This window comes from Pseudopipra pipra, chromosome 2 (genome assembly GCF_036250125.1).
Source record: "Pseudopipra pipra isolate bDixPip1 chromosome 2, bDixPip1.hap1, whole genome shotgun sequence".
In the NCBI taxonomy this organism is placed as follows: domain Eukaryota; kingdom Metazoa; phylum Chordata; class Aves; order Passeriformes; family Pipridae; genus Pseudopipra; species Pseudopipra pipra.
This window is the reverse complement of record NC_087550.1, coordinates 87998987-88020835: the sequence shown is the minus strand read 5'-3', so window position 1 is coordinate 88020835 and position 21849 is coordinate 87998987. Positions and strand designations below refer to the sequence as shown.

At 40.4% G+C, this 21849-nt stretch overlaps 1 protein-coding gene and 1 long non-coding RNA gene across 5 annotated transcripts in view; one reads left to right on the top strand and one right to left on the bottom strand.

Annotated features, from left to right (window-relative positions):
• The window catches only part of AFF3 (ALF transcription elongation factor 3), a 339352-nt gene that overhangs the window by 305475 nt on the left and 12028 nt on the right, over positions 1-21849 (top strand). For 3 of the 4 annotated variants that reach the window (XM_064646294.1, XM_064646293.1, XM_064646296.1), the window contains exons 15-20: positions 10163-10226; positions 12871-13007; positions 15067-15138; positions 16718-16811; positions 20840-20889; positions 21020-21234. In XM_064646294.1, coding sequence (XP_064502364.1) covers positions 10163-10226; positions 12871-13007; positions 15067-15138; positions 16718-16811; positions 20840-20889; positions 21020-21234 — 632 coding nt within the window. The remainder of the gene's footprint in view (positions 1-10162; positions 10227-12870; positions 13008-15066; positions 15139-16717; positions 16812-20839; positions 20890-21019; positions 21235-21849) is intronic. The other variant, XM_064646295.1, reaches the window with a different exon arrangement.
• Positions 5994-21849, bottom strand: part of LOC135410043 (uncharacterized) — a 44849-nt gene continuing 28993 nt past the window's right edge. Inside the window, exons 2-3 of the long non-coding RNA XR_010428495.1 lie at positions 18081-18169; positions 5994-6619 (exon numbers count right to left, since the gene is read on the bottom strand). This is a non-coding gene — a long non-coding RNA (uncharacterized LOC135410043). The remainder of the gene's footprint in view (positions 6620-18080; positions 18170-21849) is intronic.

The window sequence follows — 21849 nt, the reverse complement described above, 5'->3', positions numbered from 1 at the left end:
CCATGGCTTTAAAGTCTTAATTTTAATCCGACTCTGAAGTTTTTAAGACACTAAATCCCTTATATTTGATTTAAAACAACAACTATTTTTTTAACCAGTGTGTCTTTCCTTTATTCTCAATTTATTTTCTCCAGATCATTGACAACAGCTGTCACTAGCAATAAATTGGAACACAAGTAGGTCAATAAAAAGTGTATCTTGCTTGGCAGAGTACTGTATACTCATACACTGCAGTAGAACAGTAAATATAGCTAACAGTCTTCAAAAGACAGGCAAAATTCTACTTTACCTAGTTTGCCATTTTTTACTGATAGATAAAGATATGCTTAGAGGTACCCAGCATGCCTTATATGTTAAGTGACATCTATGCTGTTTTCAGTGGTAATTCTTAACAAGATTTCCTGGATTTTTGGCCATTTTTGACCCCATGAAGAGAACATTTTCAAGGCTACATAGTAATGCTTCAAGCCAAATTGATTCCTGCTGTAATTTCACTGAATGATAGAATTCCCAATAACTGCATTTAGGAACTAAGTCTGTTGTCCTTGAAGGGATAAGCACAGACATGCTGTGGGTGCCCAAGGGCACAGTCCCACACCTTCCTCAAAATACTGCATATGTGGTATAAAAAAGAGCAGAGCATACCCAGCTTCACAGTTTTCCTTATGTCTAAATCAGAACATGCTCCTCAGGATTATTTTATTGCATTATGGGTATTCTTTCAAACTTGGAGTGTGGTTTTTCTTCACTTATATTTATTTTTCTTTTTTTCTGGCCTTAGAGGAGTGAGATAATACATCTTCTACGGCTTTTTTTTTTTTTTAATTCATGTTTTGTTGAATGTCTGTTCCACCTTTATGGATTTCAGTGCTACACACATCCACCAGCTTTACATTGTCCAAGGGACATATCCTGTGGTGAGATAGAACTCCCATGTTTGTTTGTCAAACAGTAAACCATATACCCAGAAAATATTCAGACTGTAAAGGTGTTATGCATAGAGCTCATGAAGAGTTCAAAAAACAACTTCTTGGCACATCTCTTTGTTTTGGCTTGAAAACCCAAGTGTCTCATTTTCAAAAGTCTCCTCTTCCTTGTTCTTCCTCAGAGTGGAAAGGAGAAGGTGCTCTGTTGTATGGGTTCTGATTCCCATACAACATCTGGAAGTGATTTCACTTTGCATTGCTCAAAATGCCCCAGGGACTCCTGAAATATTTAGTGAAACTTTTGTAGTGCTGAACACATCCTGAGGAGCACAGTTAAGGAACAGAGCTTGGCTCCTCTTTCTTCTCATCAGCAATCTAAAAAATCACTGGTCAGATAGACCAATGTCTACTACACTAAATTCCTTAAAATTCATATACTTACTTTGGACTGCTCCCAGTTTCTTGGCTTTGAGGGATTTCAAGACTTCATCTGACTATCCCAGTCTCCCTCTTATTCTTACTTGTGGCACTGAATTTTCTCATGTGTACTCTGCCTATGATAAAATAACATTAGATGTGCCAGACACTGCCTCCCATGCCAGTGTCTCCCATGCCAGACACTGCCTCTTATGATTAGATAATTAAGCTACCTGTTCTCTGCAAGACCACCTACCCCCTTTCTTTATAGGGACACTTGGTTTGGTGGGAAACAGATGCTTAATCAGCTCTGGCAGGAGATTCTCACAGGGTATAGAATTTATAGCCACTATTCCCTGTCATTAAAGGAAAACCAGACCTGTGGACCTCATCTGAACTTAAATGCTACATCCATGCCCCTCCTCCATTCCTGTGGGCAAGTGGTTCAGCACTGCTTATCTTTGTATGATTAAACTGTCTGCACTCCCCAAAACAAAGAACATTCACTGCCTCCTGAGAACAGTCCCTGGCCTGTGCTGTCCCCCAGCTGTGCTCAGGCATTGTCTGGAACTGAGCTCAAAACTATGCCAGGGAGAGTGAGTATCAGCAATTACTCAGCATGGATGATCAAATGATAAAGCTGGTATCCTTGCCCTGCTTATTTCACTTGCACAGGCATAGCCAAGGAATGTTTTTACTGACAGACTCAGATCTGAAAATTTTGTCACTCAGGAAGGAGGACTTGTTTGCATTAATTGATTTTGATGTAGCTTTTTCTTACTCTACAGATAGACTAGAAAATATCTTCAGTCCACAATGATTCATAATAGCCAGCAAGACAAGGGTCTTCTAATCAGGTTCAACAAACTCTCCTCCAGGTCCCAGCAGCAGAGCTGAATCTCATGGATGGGAAAAGACAGTCTCTCCCACGAGTCTTTCCCAGTCTTTCCTCACCTCTACAGCTGGTGAGCAATGAGCAGATGCCTACAGCAGATGATGAGCACTCTCCAAACCCTGCAGCTCTTGGAGTAGTCTAGGTCTCATGCTGAATATGCGGAAGTCTCAGCTACCTTCCATGGTGTTTGCCGTTCTACCACATCTCTGGTACTTGACAGAGCTTGTTTTCCTGAGGTTTGATTTCTCCTCTGCTATCTAGAAGTCCATCCCAGTGTAACTGGGGTTTTGACTACTTGTGCTAGCTCACAGGGAGGTGTGAGTTTTCATCACCCTCAATTCCAGGATTCACAGATGTGGTGTGTACAAGATATTCTAATGCCTCTATTTGAGGCTTAATTCCCAAGTCAGCTTTGCTGTGCCCGTGGCAGTGGAAAATGTATTTACATACATTTGAAGAATGTGTTTCAAGTCCATTTTTCACAATATAATTACCCAGAAGTTTCCATTTTGCACTAGAAGGTTCAGTGTAATGGCCCTAGGGTGCAAAGGCTGTGATCCCCCAGGGAAGTCTGGGAGCTTTCCTGATCATTCCTTCAACATGTAAAGTATATTTTCATCTGCCAATGATAACAAACCACACAGGCAAATGATCATAACCTCTTTAATCTAGAGAATCACAGGTAGACTATTCAAAATCATTTTTAGCCTGGGAATACCCTGTTTATCTTCAGAACAAACAATGAGTCATGGAGCTGGAGAGGGGCTATGATAACCTAACACCCCTGAGGAATATGAATTCTCAAAATCCCTATCAGTTGTTTACATGATTATGTGCCTCATTATGATTTCTTTCAAGTCCTGTGATTACCAAAGTTTCTTAGGCAGGCTTGACAAGACAGGATCCTTGGATAAAGTCTTTGTTTCAGGATTGCCTGCTTCTTTCAGTGTAGATATCCCATTCATGTCACCCAGCAGTTTCACCCAGACCTTGTCTTCTCCCTCAACAGAGCTGGGTACATCAAAGCTGGCTGCCGGGTAGTCCCTCTCCCAGAAAGGTCTTTCTGCCTTTGGTTTTCAGCTGCTTCTTAAGAATTTAAGGTGTCATTCCATGGGATTTTAAAACAAAATAGATCTGGACTGCTGTAGTCCTGCCCTCTCTCCCTAGGTCTGATTATAAAAGTTTTCACTCCATCTTCAACTGAAATTAGTTTATTTCACTGTATCTATTTAACATACATTGAAAGAGACAAAAGTCCCTATTGTGAATACTTCTTTCTTTCCTCTCTTTTCACTTGTACACTTTGCCCTTGCGTGTTTTAGTTTAGATATTGATTTCACATGGATATCTATAAGTTATGAATCTGGGTCATACCCAGGAATTTGTAGTAGATTTTGACTCTTTCTCTTGTATTTCACTACATTAAGATGGTTAGTCTGGGGGATTTTGCATTTTTGCCAGAATAGGAGTCCCCACTTATTTTATCCTTCTGCATTTCATTTAAGTTAGATGCCAGGCTTTAATTTTGTCTGATATTTTTTGCAACAGTAACTCCCTCTGTAGGTATCTGTACTATTCATCTATTCATCCAATCTGAGCTATTGACCTTGTTATACTAAACCCAACAAGATGTTGTGTAATTGTGTGATTGAGTAAATTTTTCTTACATTTGGCCTGACTCCAATCAGATCCTTTGTGCCTGTCTTTCTGAAATGCCTATAGTACTATCATTTAAATGGCTCAGAAATACTCTCCTGTCCCTCTCCACTTGGCATGCTCCTCTGGTGAACCTCCAGACCTGCTGGGTCTGCCAGAGTAAGCATGAGACTCCTATAGTTGGGTACCCACTTGGTGCAGTGTCACGGGCTCTGTGTGTGCACCATGCCTCAGACGCAGCACTGCTGTGTCCCATAAAACAGCATTTATTTGAAGTTGTAGAATGCACAAGAGGCCGTGATACATCAGGGCAGAACACTATTTTGTATAGCAATACCCACTCAGCTCTGTTGTTTACCCCAAAGAAGAACCCCCTTATCTGTGACCCAACATGCCAGACAAACTCCTGACACATGTCCTGGTATGAAACAGCAAACAGGCAAGGCTGTGTACCCCTGCCTTTCACTTTACATGGTTTTCTTCCTCTTATAGGATTTTCTTCTCCTCCTGGACTGAAAGCTCAGGGCATACTGCCACAGCTTCAAAAATGGACATAGGCTTACCCTGGCTATGCCCTAGCTCTGACCTAGTTCTTCTGATTTGCCCTAGCTCTGACCAAATTTTAAGGTCACTCATTTTGCTGTTCTACTTCTTTCCAGCACACCCATTTTTTCAGTGTTTAGACTCCTAAAGTTGTGAAACTGGTCCTATATTTAGAATTATGATTTAAACTGCTTTTATTACATGCAATTGTTGTACACTGAGGAAGCACTAGTTGGGTTTTTTATAACACTTCAGCAGTATTATCTCTGAAGGGTATTAAAATGTGCACTTGGCTACATTTATGATGTTTAATTGAACTTTTATTAGTTTTTTTAATGTATCCTCATAAAGCACCGTACGACAGTAAGAAATAACGTACAAGTGGTAGATTATGTAAATGAAGCAGAAAATGCTATAGTTTAGTATTTAGTTCATATAAAATATAAAAATTAGATGAAAAATGTGGGTTTGAATGCAGTTATAATTAAAATTGTATATTGGAGTCTAACCTACACCATACTCTGTAAATACCACTGGTTGCTCTGAGTTCCAAGGAGATTATTTTGCAGTAGATACTGATAAATTACTGTACAAAGTAAGGCTTTTAATGATTCACTTTGTTTGATTCTTTCCCCTTTATTTTACTGCATGAGTTTACATTTTTGCAATTATCTGCTAAACTGGAGTAAATTAAATTCAGAGAAGACAGCAAAAGACAAAGGGGGCAGAGATGCACTGTAATGGCATGGAGCTAAATAGGATGAGAGAAACATATATACACACTAAAGCATTTCACCTGGGTAATGGTAACACCACTCTTAGGAGCTCAACAGCCCAGAAATTCTGAAAGGCTGCTTCTGGGAGGGGAGTAATTACGATGCCCACAGCCATCTCACCTCATGCTGGGATCCCGCACAACATAACAAGCAATGGAAATGCTGTCTTTCCCGCTGGTTTTCGACAGGCTCCCAGAGAAAGTGGTGCCAAGGCAAGTGAGAGAAATTCTGGACAGTAGCGGATTGTTTGATAAATTTCATCCTGGATTCAGCCCCAGCCATGCTACTGAGGCTGCCCTTGTCAAAGTCATAAATGGTTTGAATGCCGCTGCTGAAAAGGAAGCCTGGCCTTGTTTGTACTATCAGATCTAGCCGTGGGGGGGTTATTCTGTAAAAGGCTGGATTCTGTTGCAGTGCCTAGGTGACTGGCTAGTGTTGACTGAGAATGCGTTGAAATGGTTCCAGCGGTACTTGATTGCTTTCCCCAATCAACGTAGTAGGGTAAATTCTCCTCGAGAGCAGCCAGTTTCACATAATGACACTTGATCCCAGGGAGAATTCACCAGCGGCCTGACTTAGTTGGCGCTGATGCTTTACGCTCTTTCTCTTGCCTTTCAGAGAGATATATGAGATGCATTAGAGCAGTGTATTAGAACTCCTTTTTGGCTTTATTGAAGAGGACTATATTTCTAAAAGTACCAACAATCAGATATTCAGAAACAAAAGACTTTCTTGTGCAGTCAAGATTATTAATAGAGATAAAACACTTGTTTCTACCTGTTAATTTGAAGTCAGACTTCTTTTTAATTTTTTTTTTTTTTTTAAAGAGGTCTGAATTATCTTTGTAAGTCTGGAGTGACAGTGCTGATCTCAATAGATTCATACACTTGTAAATAACTTACAAGAAGAGTCTGACTCAATTGTCTGAAAACCAGAAATCACTGAATAACTTTCCTGGGGACTTCAGTTTACATTCATGACCAGGAAGCCTAACAAAGAGATTCCAGTGCTGCTTCTGCTCTTCACAGCCACTCCAGTTCAACCAATATCCTAGTACCATTTTAACCCTGTAGAAATTTTTCTATTCTCTCTCTTCTCAGGCTGTAGCAAGGCTGTCATCTGCAGGGGCTTTGCAAAGTTGAGACCAAAGACCTGAAAAGAGTTTTAGCCACAGACCTTTCTGAGTGTCTTCAGTGGGAAAACAGATTTGCTTCTCCTCCAAATGCCTCTTGTCAACAACACACAGGATCTGAAATAAGCATCCAGTGAGATTGCCTGCAAATTTTCCAGTCTGAGATTATCACCAATGTAACTAAATAAACCAAGCTGCAGAGGAAATTTGGATGAACCTTCATGTTTGTAACAGAGATGGGTTCTTGGTCACCAGGTCACTATAACTTCAGATTCTGTAAAATCAGAATAAGATTAACAATTTTTTGTGAACTTCATACATACAAAATGTGCAGTATGCAAAAGAGCTATCCTGAATAATTAATTTATGCATCAGTTTTCTCACATGTCTTCATATGTCCATGAGCTGAGGCAACCTCTTATCTTCAAGAAGCCCATAGAAGAGGAGTTTTTTTCTACTTTTTCTACTTCATGGCATAATAATTTAAACTATTTTGTTACTGAAATGATATAAGAAATTTATACAGTGTATAAAACCATGCATTGAATCTATAGGACATTTCAGCTTCCCATCTTCACCCAACGTGCACATTAGTTATCTGAATATAAAGGTTATTAAGATGTAGTGATAAATTGAAGAATGGTATTTCATAGATTGAATTAAGATACCAGAATTTGACTTAGCATGTTTATTAACACTATTGAACAAGTTCTGTTTAAAAAGCTAATGATAATCTATCCATTTTATCCCAACGCATCCTAATTTCTATTAGGCATCCCCTGACTTCTAAATCAGTTGTGTATTTTTCCCATGGAAATACCTAAACATTCACATGGAGAATATATATGCTTTGTTTTAACATGGCATTTTAATAGCTTCTCTTTTTTATATGAGACTTCACAAACAACAATTGGACTTAGTACAAACTGATGACTTCAGTTTTTGCATTACACTTAACCCAGCCCTCAGCAGGGCCCTCAAAGCAGGCTTCTCGGTTCAGTAATGTTCATATTCGTGCTAATACCCCCATTGCTAATCATAACGTGGGAGAATAAAACCTGCTGCAAGTTGAAAATCATTTTACAATTAACTTATAAATAAGCCAACCATAATTACATTGTGTTATCTCACATTGTTTTTACAGCCTCTTGCCATGCTTCAAAGAAGGAAATTAGACATACAGTGCTGGGTGATATTTAGGACAGAATGTTGCAAAGGATGTATTTTAATGACCTGAGTTTGAAAGGCTCATGTAAAGGTTCATCACTTTGAACATTTCAGATAGATGAGACCACTGGTTTGTTGCTCTGCCTTGCTTTGTTTTTTTGTACTTCATAGTAAATCATCTTACCTAGGTCATTGCACAAGACAAACAGAACATTTTTTTAAGAATTCCTTTTGTGTTTCTGAAAACATAGCTATTTTTCTGTATCTAACTGTTTCAATGTGTAATATTTCATAATTGACCAAGACCAAATTCAGATGGTTCTTATTATTAAGATAATATTAGCATCTTGTTGCACACAGGAAGTATTTGCAGCTGTAGTAGGTTATGAGATCCTGGGACACAAACCTGTCTTTAGTCCCCTTGCTGACCTACTAGGTAGAGTAAGCTGAGGTGAAATTTCACTCTGCAGAGAATAATATTTTATAGAAAGTTGGAACAAAGGAACCGTTTTTCATATCAACCAGTTTTTTAGGACAGAAATCATTCTAAACTAGGCAGACTTTGAATTTCATTTCCATCTAGTTATATTTAGCCTTTCTTCTCTTCAAAATAAGGTTGACTAACCTTCTATGATACAATTAAATGTCCTTAAAACAGTATGCACATCAGTAGAAAGAAACAGACAAAGTAAACACACTGCCAAATAGCCTTGTGTTCTTAAGGAAGTTATATGGCTGTGCTCTTCTGTCAATAGGCTCCTCTGTGCCCCCATTGATCTCAGTTATGAATCTGAGCATGTTCTTACTGCTATCAGCAAGAAAGTTTTACTCATTCATTCCTCTGACTTCACTTTTTAGGTCTGCATCTTCTCTGGCTGACACAAAACATGCTGTTAAACACACGTGCAGAGAAATCCCAATTTTAAGAAAGAAAAGTAGTTACGAATGTGGACTGGTTTGGACTGGGATAGAGTTAATTTTCTTTGTAATATCTCCTATAGTGCTCTATATTGGATCCATAACCAAAACAGTGTTGATAATACAGAGATGCTTTAGTATTGTTGAGCAGCACCTACCACAACCTCAGGGCATTTTCTGCCTCTCACCCCACCCCACCAAGCAAGCTGGGGGTGCACAAAGAGTTGGGAGGGGACACAGGTGGGAGAGCTGACCCCAGCTGACTGCACCATATGGTGTCATGCTCAGCCAGAAAGAGCTGGGGGAAGAAGGAGAAAGAGGGGATGTTCAGAGTGATGGCATTTATCTGCCCAAGTCACTGTCAAGCACTTTGAAGCCCTGCTTTCCATGAGATGGCCTTTGTCTCAGTGCACAAGTTTTCTTACTTTTACTCTTCTACACTTTTACTCTTTTGATTCTCTTCCCCATCCCACTGGAGGGAAGTGAGTGATTATCTGTGTGGAGCTGAGCTGCCCATCAGAGTTAATGTACAACAGATGAATGGTAAAAACATCAGAACTCAGACTACTCAGGAATATCTCATTTTCTTTAGATAAGGACAAAGGGATGACACTCTAACCAATACTGAGAAAATTATTTTGCAAGGCAAAACTTCCCTCTCTGAGAGACAGGAAGATGTGGCATTAACCACAGCATAAGCTGAGAAGAACCAGGACATGTTTTAGTAGAGAAAGAAGAAGGTCACCTCCCACGTATATGAGACTGGAAGAATCTGCAGGGTCAGGAAATGTGAAGACTTTTATGAGAGGCAACAACTACAGATGCAAGGTTACAGTCTGAAATGACTTGGCAAATGGCTGTTCTCCATAGTGACTGAGAAAGGTGCCATAGGGAGAGCTTGTAGGAGGAGATGAAAAAATTTGCTTCAGCCACAAGGAGCTCACTGAGGTGGTGACAAGGAGACATCAGTTTGTTTTGAGTTTGAATGGGAGTGGATAAATCTGGATCACAGATGGACTTGTGAATTTAAGGACAGAGCAAAAAGTTGAATTTCTGCCCTGCAGGTTAGGTAGATTAAGGAAGGGATGGAATTTCCAAGATCTGTTTGAGGAGAAATCAATGGAGAAATTGGCACTAGGAACACCAATGGAATTGCAGCAGGCAGCCCAGCACTGAGTCGGAGATGAACTCCAGGCAGCAAAAGTAAACAGCACTCTCAGCATGCTTACAGATAAGAGGGAGAAGAGTGAGATGGTAGCTGTGGAGGCAAGCAGGTTCAATGTGTGTTTTCAAAGTGGAGAGATTAAACACACACTTGTTTTGAGAGGAGGGTGAAGCCAAGGCAAATAACAATGTACAGAGAGGAATAGAAAAAGAGGTAAGCAGGCACCAGGGAGAAGAAAAGACAGAATATCTTGTTCCGCTTAATGCTTACATCCGTTTTGCAGATCAGAACTGCACTAATTTGGGAAGCAGTTTACATAATCCATAAAAATGCATTTTATTAGCTTTTTTTTACTTTGAATCACTGACTTCTAAAGAATGAGAACAGCCATAAATGCTATTGTCTCCACAGGCAGCAATTTGAAAATAGAAGATCCATGGTTACACAATAAGTGTATTTTCTTCATAAAAAATATTTGCAAATCAGGTTTAAAATAAGGGGGAAATAGCTTTAAAATATTCTGCACTTCAGAAAATAATAAAATGTCTTCTTATTTTCCCCTGATAGGCCACGCAATGCAGATTACTTTATGCAGGAAGCTAAACGGAAGAAGCATAAAGCAGATGCAATGGTGAGAACATTTTCTTTCCAGTTACATTGCTGCAAATTATTTTTGTGATGCACTTTCTTCATCAGCACAGTATTGCTGGGGTAATTATAAAATCTATTATAAGGATGGCTAGGCTTGTTAAATTAAGAAATGTTTATATAATCAAATGTTCATAGCCCAATAAACTATGACTTAACAAATAATGACTTACTGAGATAAAGGCCTGGATAAATAAAACTTTCTGTTTATCCCTTTGCTTTAATTAGTAACTATAGTAATGGAGGCTGTGTAAGGGATCCACATGCCTATCTTCTCAGTTTAAGTAGCTGACTAGGTCCTATAATTGCATCCCCAAATCTGATCTGGTGGCTGAGGTATTTGTACTTTTTTTTAAAGAGTTTTGGCTTTTCAGTGCCAGAAGAACCCTGGTTTCATGGCAGATGTTTCTGGACATAATCAGTAGCACACAAGGAATCTGTGCAACCCTAGAGGAACACCTAGCACACAAAGTATTGTTGCAACAAACAGATTCTTGGCCCTGGCTTTGACCTGTCTAAAAATGTAGCCAGTAAGAAATAGGGGAATCTGAGGTTATATGGAGCACTAAACTTGTCTTTCTAGACAAATGGGTGCAAGAAAGTATACAGGGCTCCAGGAGAGCTCTGCTTAGCTATCCTTCAGCTTTCTCCAAGGCTGTGTTCTCCAGCACCATGGATAAGCCAGCGACATGAGGTCTCTGAGAAGGCAGTATATGGAGTGGAACCCTGCATTAGTGTGGCTGTTTTGCAGGTGGGAGTAGCTGCATTCCTGCCTTGCTCTGTCAGTCAAACACTCTGCTGTCAGAGCATCAGGAAAGAAGAAAGGTGACTCAGAATCTCTGTTTCTTCACCTCTTTTTTTCTCAGCTGTGCAGAATGTAAAAAGGCCATGGAAGCAGAAGCAGGCCCTTAATTTAGGACACTAACACCGCGTTTTACACTCTACCTGAGTTTATTAGCACAAATTTCCATGGTTTATTCAGTTCCATATTACTTTAAAGTGAGTCTTAAATCAGAAAATATTGTGGAGAAGTACAAATGGTGCAATTTAGTGTGTTGCTTTAAACAGAATGGAAAAGATCACTTGATATGCAAAGGAAATTCTTAGCCTGGAGAGAAATGTTTTTATGGTAGAATCCCAGAAAAAGGAGTTGCAAGCATTATTCTCTGCTCTCTGCCAGAAGTTTCCTGCATGAAAGTCATCTAGACACAGTTTGAATAGCTTCCTATCAGTATTAGGTGGTTGAAATATCCTCCACATTCAGCTTCCCTATACAGGGGACCAGCACCTTACTTACACCTTGTGAATTGCCCTTTGCAGATACTTCCTTTCCCTCTCTGGCTGTGTAGGCATCCCGAAGGAAATGCCATATTGCCAAAGTGCCTTTAGGCACTTTGAATCACCTTGCTGGGCTCAGCACCACCTGCTTTGGCACTGCATTACTTAACATAGGCACTTAGAGTGAGCAGCCCTGAAAATCTCTCTAAGTCTCTCTGCTCCTCAGTCCCCCATCTGTGAAATTGGGATAATAGCACTTCCACCTCCACTGGAGCATCAGGGAGAGAAATACAATAAAAAGTTTGTGAAGTTCTCTGGTATGATCGCAATGGGAGTCATATAAGAACCTAAAATAGATTGAAGCCAGTGTGCCATTCCAAAGTTACTATTTAAAATCTTTATCCGTTGGAAAAGAATAAGGTCCATTAACCTTTCACTGTGTGCATCAGATTTCAGCCAAATACATCCAGTCCATTAATGGGCTTTATGTACCGCAGGAGTTGTGACTGAAGGAGAAAGAAGTCAGGATAGAGAGGTATTAGTATGATTCTCCTTTCACATCAAAAATAAAATTCTGAGAGCGGATAAGTGGTATGTAAGTGTACACATATGAACATCATGTGTATATTTGCATATACACTGTCACTGAGGACATATATATGCACATATATGCCTATAAGCACAAAAATATATACACAGAGTCAAAGAAGTACCAAAAATAGGAGAAGAAATGGGACAAGGAAGGAGGATCTTGGAAGATGCTGAGGGAGCAGCATATCCTCCTGAAAGAGGAGGATATAGAAAGCAAATTCCTGACAAGAGGAGAGCAGTGCTGAAAATGGTAGGGATAAAGAAGACAGGGTAACAGAGATGAGCCTTTGTATATGAGTTAGTAGTCAAAGTATTTAGTTCTCTTCTCTTAGTTCAGGGTTTCATTTACCTTTCTTTGTTGGGTGATAAAAAATTACATCTGCAAAGATGTGTGAAACACTTTTTAATGAAAGCTTGAACAAAAGGCCTGATGAGTTTGTGGAATTTCCAGCACTGGAAGAGCTTTGACAAACACTTGTCAGGAATGTCCTAGGCAGACCTGATCCTTCTTTGGACACAAAAGTGTTGAAGAAATAATATCTCAGAGCTTTTTTCAGCTCTGCTTTCTGTATCTTCTGCATGATTTTCACTCATACACAGAGTTTGATGGGGTTTAGCTTTCTCCCAGAAAAAAATTGTGAATCTGAAGATATACCAACTGGTGTCAAGTTTACAATTTATGTTGAGAAAATCCTATGAAATGTAAGCACATCTTGATGATTACACTATTTCTCTGTGTCCTTATTTTTTCCCTCTAGGTGGAGAAGTTTGGAAAGGCACTGAATTATGCAGAAGCAGCGCTATCATTTATTGAGTGTGGAAATGCAATGGAACAAGGCCCAATGGAATCTAAATCCCCTTATACCATGTATTCAGAAACAGTTGAACTCATCAGGTAGGAAAGGGAGGAGATGGTCTCAGGGGTTGATGATCTCTGTGCAAACATGCTCATCTGCATTATCACATAGTTTCCTACATACAGGAAAAGGGGAGAAGTGAAATCCTCATAAGTGCTTGGTCAGTGCATATGTAATGTGTATGTATTATCTGTGATTTCCTTAGAAATTAAATCAGGAAACTTTGAAGAATAAAAAAAAATTTAAAAAAATGGACCAAAAAAAACGGCACCCAAATACTTTTATATTACTTGAGCTGCAAATTACTTCAAGAGTGTCACGATGTAAGTCCCAAGCTACTGAATAGAGAAAAATAGTAATCCATAATAATAAAACACTTTCACAGAATGGTAGTTTGAAAAATCTTGCAATGTGTTTTAAGATTGCTGTTTAAAGGTTACCTGAAAGAAGATGTCAACAGGGATAGAAAAATGGACACTCAAAGTCCACTTGGTGTGTATGCTCCTAATGTAGCCAGTGGAGTCTCAAAAGCAGCTCAGCTCACCCTAAAGCCACTCCTACTTTCAGTCACCTTCATGGCTCTCCAAACAGTACAGTGTAGAATTCTGTCCCATCCACAGTCCCTATGAAGAAAATATGTCTCTAAAGTCCTTTTCTCCATTACAGTTGGTACTGACCATTAACATTACTGGCAGTGCTGGTAGAGAAAACAAAGATCAAAATCATCCCAGCAGCTGAGGGACTCTCTGCAAGAGAGTGACACACTAGCAGAGAAAGTTGCACTGCCAGTGTTCCTCAGGACAGTCAACCGTGCAGCTCTGATCAGGATTAAGTTCATAGGAAGTAACACATTTGCATTTTTAATAATATTCATAATGGATCGAAGCTTCTAAAACAAATGCATTATTTTGGACTTAGTGTTGATGCAAAAATTTCCTCGCATGTTAATAACTCCACTGGCATTTTATTCCACTTAGGGTTGTCTTCTGATGCATTTCAGTGGATTGAGGCCAGCTTTCTAACTAGGAGGTTATTGAACAAAATCAAATAGGTTTTTTTTCTGTAAAAGAATAGTACATTCCATCTCTGCAATTCTTCCCTTCCTTTTTGTTTCCCCATGTCTGCAATTCTTCTCTTTTTTTTTTTTAAAAAAAGGCAGAAAGCTCTTTCTTGTCTGCCCTGTCTTTTCTCATGGTAGTAAATATATGATCCTAATTCTGGAAATGAATTTTGCTTGCAGATCCATAGCTTTCAATAATATGTGTAGCTGTGGTTGTGTTGTGGTGTGAATTGCTGTTGATCTCACTTTCTGCAGCTCAGAAAAATAAGTGGTTTGCTAGGTATGCCTGTAGAAACAAAATGTTCATGCTGAATTTTGGCACAGATATCAAGATTAAAGTCTGAAAGCAAAGGTAAGAAAAAAATCACAAGCAGCTAATTATGGGAAACAGGTATTTTTCTGGAAGTGAGCCCAGAAGCGCTCTGTGTTGTCCTAACCTTGTCTGTTGTTCAGGTATTCAGCTGGAAGCTGAGATTTCCAGAAACCAATTTGTGATTGCATAGCACATACACTCTTGAAACAGCAGTGCTACCTCTGTGAATGTTTAATATTTATAGAATCTGAATGTAATGTCATATGAGCAAAAATAGCTCTGAGCCACATGTTCCCCCTATGCTGCGCTCTGCTTGGAGGAACAAATCGGGGTAGACACGCTCAGAACTGGCAGGGTGAGGTCAGCACCAGCTTCCAGGCAGGCTGTCTGCCTTGAAATGCTCTGAAAACCTTTCTGCATGAACTCTGTGTAACTGGGTCTCTGCAGCAGCAGAGGTTATTTTGGTAAGACGGTGTCACCTCACCAGGTGCTCCCCTCTGGACTGATGATGTTCAAGGGAGTTACTGCTGTTCAAAGTGTGCAGGGAGGCACGCTAATGGCAAAACAGCTCTGAAGCACAACCAGAAGAAACACATGTATGTCTGGTAACTTAAGCAAATATGTATAAGGGGCAGACCAAATTACATTGGCCAGCTTAGCTCTCTAATCAGTAATATAAAGCTGTCTCAGTTAACTCACATTGGCTTTTTTCCTTTTGCTTAAGGTATGCAGTGAGACTAAAAACCCACTCAGGCCCCAATGCCACGCCAGAAGACAAACAGCTGGCAGCATTATGGTTAGTAGATCAAGCTTTCCTCAAAAGGCTTCTTTTCTGCAGTAAGCCAGTTCTTGAAAATCAGATGCTGGACGCAGCCAGATAGAATGATGTTCTCTGTTGAAATTAAGAGAATACTTTCTGCTCTGGGAAGGTCCAGCCCTTGTATCACTGTACCAGGTCTGCATTCTGTCTCTGTATATAAGCAATTCATACTTATTTATTGACTGTGACAGGTTGGCTATGGTATGTCAGTGTAATTAATTTTTAAATGCCTGATGGTTTGTTGTTTTTATGAGTGATGTACTTTTTTACCAATAGCTCACTAAGTTCTTTTATGGCTGACATTTTAGGCTCAATAATCATAAATTATATTTATATTATATGAAGGGCAATATGGTGATGGGGATAATTAAGCCTCTTAGATTATCTACTAAATTGAGTTTTCTAGATATATATGTAAGCACCTTAGATTCTATAGGATGCTTGCTGATTGCTAGTAAAGTAGTAGAATGTTATTAAAATCAAATTTTAATTTAATATCTATGTAGTTAATACATAAAATACCTATTACATGGTTAGTGAGTTCTCAGTAAGTGGACATTTACAATCAGCAAGTGTGTTTTTAACATCTATTAACCATCTGTTAAAAATCCAAATGAAATGCATCTTTAGCTTCCATAAATAAGGAGCCCTAATTAATCATTTGTATAAAAAGGAGCAAAATATTCAGAGTTACTATTTTTTTTTAATGCCCTTTCTCTGTCACTGGTTTGCTGTGTCATCGGCAGGCGCACAGAATGCATTAATGGCAATTGCTTTAAAAACGCTTAGGTGGGAGAATGACTAAAGAATGGTTAAAAAGAATATTTAAAGCCTTATTAGGAAGGCTTGCTGAGAACTGCTGGAGTGCTTCGGTGTGTGAGGAACCACATCCAAATTCAGGGAGCTGCTGCATCTGTTTCAGCAGCAGAAAGGTCAGCGCGAGGGAAAGCAGACGGAGCCTTCTCTGGGCGATGAATGGCAATCTTAACTCACCGTCTGCCAGCCAGCAGATGAGCTGACACCATTTGCATATGTGCTGTACCTGTGAAGGTGACAGAGGGAGAGTGATGGTGGAGGCTGCGAGGCCGCCGCATCCCCCGGCTGCTCCCGGCGCCCGCCGGGCAGGCTGCCAGCCCGCCCCGCTCCCGGCCCGCTTCTCCTGGGGAGACACTGTCCTCCAGCGGCCACAGCCGGGATTTCACCGCCGGCTCTCAGGAAAGGAGACTGGCAGGCTGAGCAACCCTGGCTGGCACTGTTTTTTTCAGGAGCAATTTGCTAATTAAGGGGGTTCGCTGAGGTTTGGGCAGCTCCTGGGCTCGGGGAGCTGGGGAGAGGTCTGCACTTCCAAACTCAAGGCACCTTCTGCTGCTCTGGGTTGGCTCCAGGACTAAATACTGTTTTTTAAAATAAGGCCTCTGCTGCCAAAGGAAAAGCAAAACACACTAGGTTTTTGCTTTGAAAGTGGTGTTACTGTGGGGCATTCCCACACTTGCCAATCCATTGGGATTTCTGTTTAGGGGTCACCCTTTACCTTCTGCTCTCCCTTATATTCCAGTTACCGCTGCCTGGCTCTTCTGTACTGGAGGATGTTCCGACTCAAGAGAGACCACGCGGTCAAGTATTCAAAAGCGCTTATTGAGTATTTCAAGGTGCATTACTTATGGCATGGGTTTAGATCAATGTATCATTACAGGGGATGGAGCACTGTACTAAAACAGTAGCTGTGCTGGGCTGAGTTTTTTCCCCTGTGAAGTCAGTGGAGTTTTACCATAGACTCCCATGGCAACACCTGATCTCTAGTCAGGTCTGTTGTCTTCACAAGGGCCCCTCTCTGAAAAATACGTACTGTGTCCCTTCACAAAGGATGATAAATGTATTGTACTAACAAACAGGTACTTTCAGATTATTCTTGGTCAATTGTCCTGCTCTGTTATGAATAGGTTTTGCAGATTTTGCTCTGAGAATCTCCTCCAGGATAACACCTCCCACTAGACAACCTGTGAGTTGAAGACTTTGATTTAGATCAGTCCTCAGATGCAGGGCTTCCACTTAGGATTGATAGGTAGGACAGTGCAGTGGGACCATCTTCTTACCCAAGCAACTGTCAAACAGCCCACGCTGTCTTCAGTGGGAGTTGTACAGAAGCATCAGAGGGCAAAAAGACCACCTGCCATGTACTTGACACAGCACTGTTGGCTTCTCCTTCCTACTTTGCTTCTCCTGCTTCTGGTTTTCACTCTCTGCCAAGTCCAAACACTGGTTATTTTGAAAAAGACCAGACGTCCCTCAAAGTATTTTAATATATTTTGACAGGCAACCTTTCCCTGGAAAGCACATCAAGAGCAAAACCTTCCAAGTAGAGCTCACCTAGCAGTCAATCCATCCAGCGTTTGATGTACAAACACAAAAATAAGCCTTTATCATCCTGATTTTTAAAAAAAGTATGAACATACAAGTACTTTAAGACAAACTGCTTTGGGGGACCTGGACAGTCTTTGAACCCAGGGCTCATCTAGTGGGTTTTTTTGCAGACTTGAGGAATCTTGAAATGAAAAACATCCATCCTTTGACATTTTGTTAATAAAAAAATTCAAATACAAGCACGAATGCTCATGACCAGATTCTGAACATGTGAAGACAGTGAACGGAATTGACAGATCCGTTATTGTCAAATAGAAATTGAAGTCAATGTAATTGCTTAAAAAATTTTGCAAGATATATAACTCAACATGTTATGTTTCTCTAACAGTGACTTGATTTCAGGGGAAAGAAATATGTGCCTATTACAGTACTTTATTTTTCTTTACCAGTTCAGAGAATAGCTGCATTAAGAAAAGGATGGTCAGGCTCTCAACCATGTAAAATGTCTCCTACTAGCAGACAGAAACTGTTTCACAGAAAACATAAAATGGACTTACACTCTGCTGTAGTCAAGAAGAGCTTGTTTTTTTTCAGAGCTCCTGCTGATATAATGATAGCGTAGTTTCACATTAGAAAGTATTCTCACCTTTGAAAGTAAAAATGGAAAAAAAATCCATTTGCTATAATTTTCAGTGGAAAACAAGCCAATTCTCTACTCCTTTCATATTTGGTATCTAAAAGCTTTCAAAACCAAGTTACATGAAATGCTGACTGCATTAAGAACTTCCACATATATTATCAATCAAAGAAAGATTTTAAACCTTGTCACACATGTTTGCAGGGAAAATTAGACACACTTTTCCTTTAGAAAATAAAAAATTATTATTTAAATCTCCTTTTAAGTCTTTTATTTCCATTCTAAAAAGAACTAATGCGGCAGAGAATTAAAAAGAAGGCATAGATATTCAGGGGGCAGGCACATTTGAAAGTATAAAGAAACCGGGAAGATGGTTAGCAGTAGGCAAAGTGGGATAAGAGATGGTCCCTTACAACATTACACTGTTTTGAATCCTTACCCCCACCTTTCTGGTGCAGAACTGAGATAAAGCTGGACAGTATACCTAAAACATGAAAAAAAAGATGTGGGGGAAGTTGTACAGTAAGGCGGGGTTGGTTACATGTACAGTGGAAGTATCCTTGACTCCACTTTGATTTCCATATTTTCCTGCCTCCAACTCTGCAAGTATACTCAGTTTCCATTACACTAGAAAGATGAAGGCCAGTAGCTCTGCAACAGATCAGAAAAGAAAGGGGGGGGAATGAAACTATTCTGCAGGAAGAACGAATGCCAAGGATTCTCACGGTTGTTCTATTTACGATGGTAAATGAAAACTTTTCCTTTTTTTTTTCACACATTAGCCCTTCCTTCCAAAAAAAACCCCAAAACCCCAAAAGCTAACTTGTCATATCATTTACCTGGGACGTGGAAGACCAGTGTCAAAATGCAGGAAGAATGCCAGGGCACACGTGGTACTGGTGTGATCACTGCTAAAATACAGCCAATGTTGGGGTGCCCATGAAAGATATGAGAACCCAAGAGGCAATTCAGAGGACGCATCAAAAGCGAGACAACAAACATATCTGAAGAGAGGCTCAGGAGATATGTCCAGCTTAGTGCAGAACAGATTAAGAGAGGATATAATCATTGTGCATATGGAAGTGGAACTGATAATACCAAGTTACATGCAGTTTTGCTGGCATTGGACCAACAAAATCCAAAAGCCAGCACTGAAGTTAGGAAAATTCAGCCTTAAAACTGAGAAACAGTGTCTGTTTTTCTAATTGTGAGGCCTGCAAAACACTAAAACAGGACACAGGACAACAAGGAAGATAAATAGTGTCTTAGGATTTCAATATCACTAGCTATCCCTTTTAAAAAGAATAAAATACAGTTCAAAAATAATTTAGCTTCTTGTAAAAGCTCCATGATTGGTGGAAAACAGAAATTGCAGAGTACATGCCCTGGGGGATTACTCCTGGCTTGAAATCCATGAATGTCTGATTACCATTTTTCCTTCCTAAGCCATGAGAGACCAAGAGTTTTTGTACTTCTGTTACTGCTTGTAACTCCTGCAGTTTACAACACCTGCATCCTTGCATTTAAAACAATATCCATAAACAGATCTCAAGCTGCAGGACTTTGCTTGTTCTCCCATGGATGTCAAGAAGGGAAGGTTGTTCTCCAGCACACAATTACCTGCATGTACAGTTTCAGGGGAGAATGCAAGGAGGTCACTTTCCTCTAAAGAATCAAAGCCTGGCCATTGCTGAATATGAGGCTGTGGATGGGATGGACTAGCAAAGCTTGGTTTCTTAGACTTCTGGTTTTTACATCCTTCTGTCTCACAGGCCCAGGATTAAATCAGTCACTGCACTTGAGAGAGAGGAGTAGTTTTTCCACAGGTCAAGTGGGCAGGAACCTGCCAGTAAATTCCCCTCAGCTCTTGCAGGTTAAATACTAGAATCATTTTATGTATCCAGTCTCCATTACTGCTGATACCTAGATTTATCCTGCTCTGTATATGCAGTCCTTGTACAAAGTGGTCTCTCCACAAGCAATGAAATTCTTTAGTCTAAGGAAGTATACCAGATAGAGTCTTAATGACTCCAGGTATACACTAAATGATCTAATGTCCCCTTCTGGGGAGTTCAGGGGGGGAATCCTTCAGCTAGGAAAACCACCAGTCTACACAGGCAGTCTCTCTGACCCTGTGAATGCTGCTGTGTTCAGACCAAGGGAAACAGCTCAAGAGGAGCAATTGTGAGGGAGATTCTTGAGCCTCGTGGTTAGAACAGCTACCTAAGCTGAGGGACCCCCGATTCACATCTCTGTGGTCAGCCAAGCTGAGCAGACTTGCAGTCTTGAAGGTCCTAGAGGAATGACATTTGTCAGTGGGGGCAGGAGAGTAGGAGGAAAGCTTTCTGATTTTTTCCATCACAAGAAATTCCAGCCTAAACTTCACAGAGTCCTGACATCACTTTTCTGAATTCCCAGGATTTCTGTGGAAAGGTTCCATTTCAGCTAATGTGTTTTCCTAATCAGCCCCTATCCCAGGATGTTCAATAGACTATGATTCAAGTCTGTTCTGCAGCAGTGCTTCATCACAACACCAAAAAAAGGCTGACTGGATTTATTGCATCATGAGATGCAATTGCCTCATTTTCTTTACATTTCTGTATTTTTACACTCTTTACTGTTTTCATTTTGTAGTCTTATATAAATTATATGCATTGTGAGTTACTCTTTCCTTTCCAGAATTCATCAAAATCTGCACAGAACCCGTCTCCTTGGGGTGCCAGTGGAAAGTAAGTTGCACAGAAACTTACATCAGATTGGCAGTCAGAAACCGTATTTTCTTACCTGCAGTATAGTCTGATACTCTGGTGATTTTAATCCCAACACCTTTTAAATAACTGTATTAACATCTGTTTCTAGGAGCACAGGAACTCCATCACCTATGTCCCCCAGCCCATCTCCAGTCAGCTCTGTAGGATCCCAGGGGAGCACAGGGGCCCCTTCCCCATCTCCTATCATCAGCATTCCTCAGCGCATTCATCAGATGGCCGCCAACCACGTCAGCATCACCAACAGCATCCTCCACAGCTATGACTACTGGGAGATGGCTGACAACTTGGCCAAGGAAAACAGAGGTGAGCAAGGCAAGGCAATGGGCTATTTTAGAAGACTGTTACATGATTTGGATCAGGAAAATAACTATTTTGATAGGAAACCTGTCGGCAAAGTAGGGATGCAGGGGTGTTTTTCTCCTTTGGTCTGTTCATAGTGTGTTCCAAAACAGCCCAAAAAGGCAATTTTGATTGCTATCTCACTTAGAAGAATCTAATTTTTTCTTTTATTTGGGTGGCCAGGACTCGTGACAGACCAGTTGCAGACATAGCTGTGGGTAGCACTCACTGCCATCTGTGTCACTCTGGAGAGAAAGAGCTTCTTGCCCCCAAAATCGCGGACGTGGATGAGATGTGTTTAGCCAGACCACGTCAAAAAGCAGGAGAAGAATTTCTTTCTGCAGAAGGAATGAACAGCCCCTAGCCCTCCCTCCATCCAAAACGTACACAAATGGCAGTGAGGTGCTTCACTCCCTCTTCAGTGCAAACTTCTCTTCTTCTGAAATGGTTTCCATGAGCACGTGCCTCAGCATCTGACTTGATGGTAAATTATTCCCTGGTTTTCAGGATAATTTATGCATTTAAGGCAGGGACAAGGGCAGAATTCAAGTCAAAACAGGACACCTAAGTGTAGGTGTG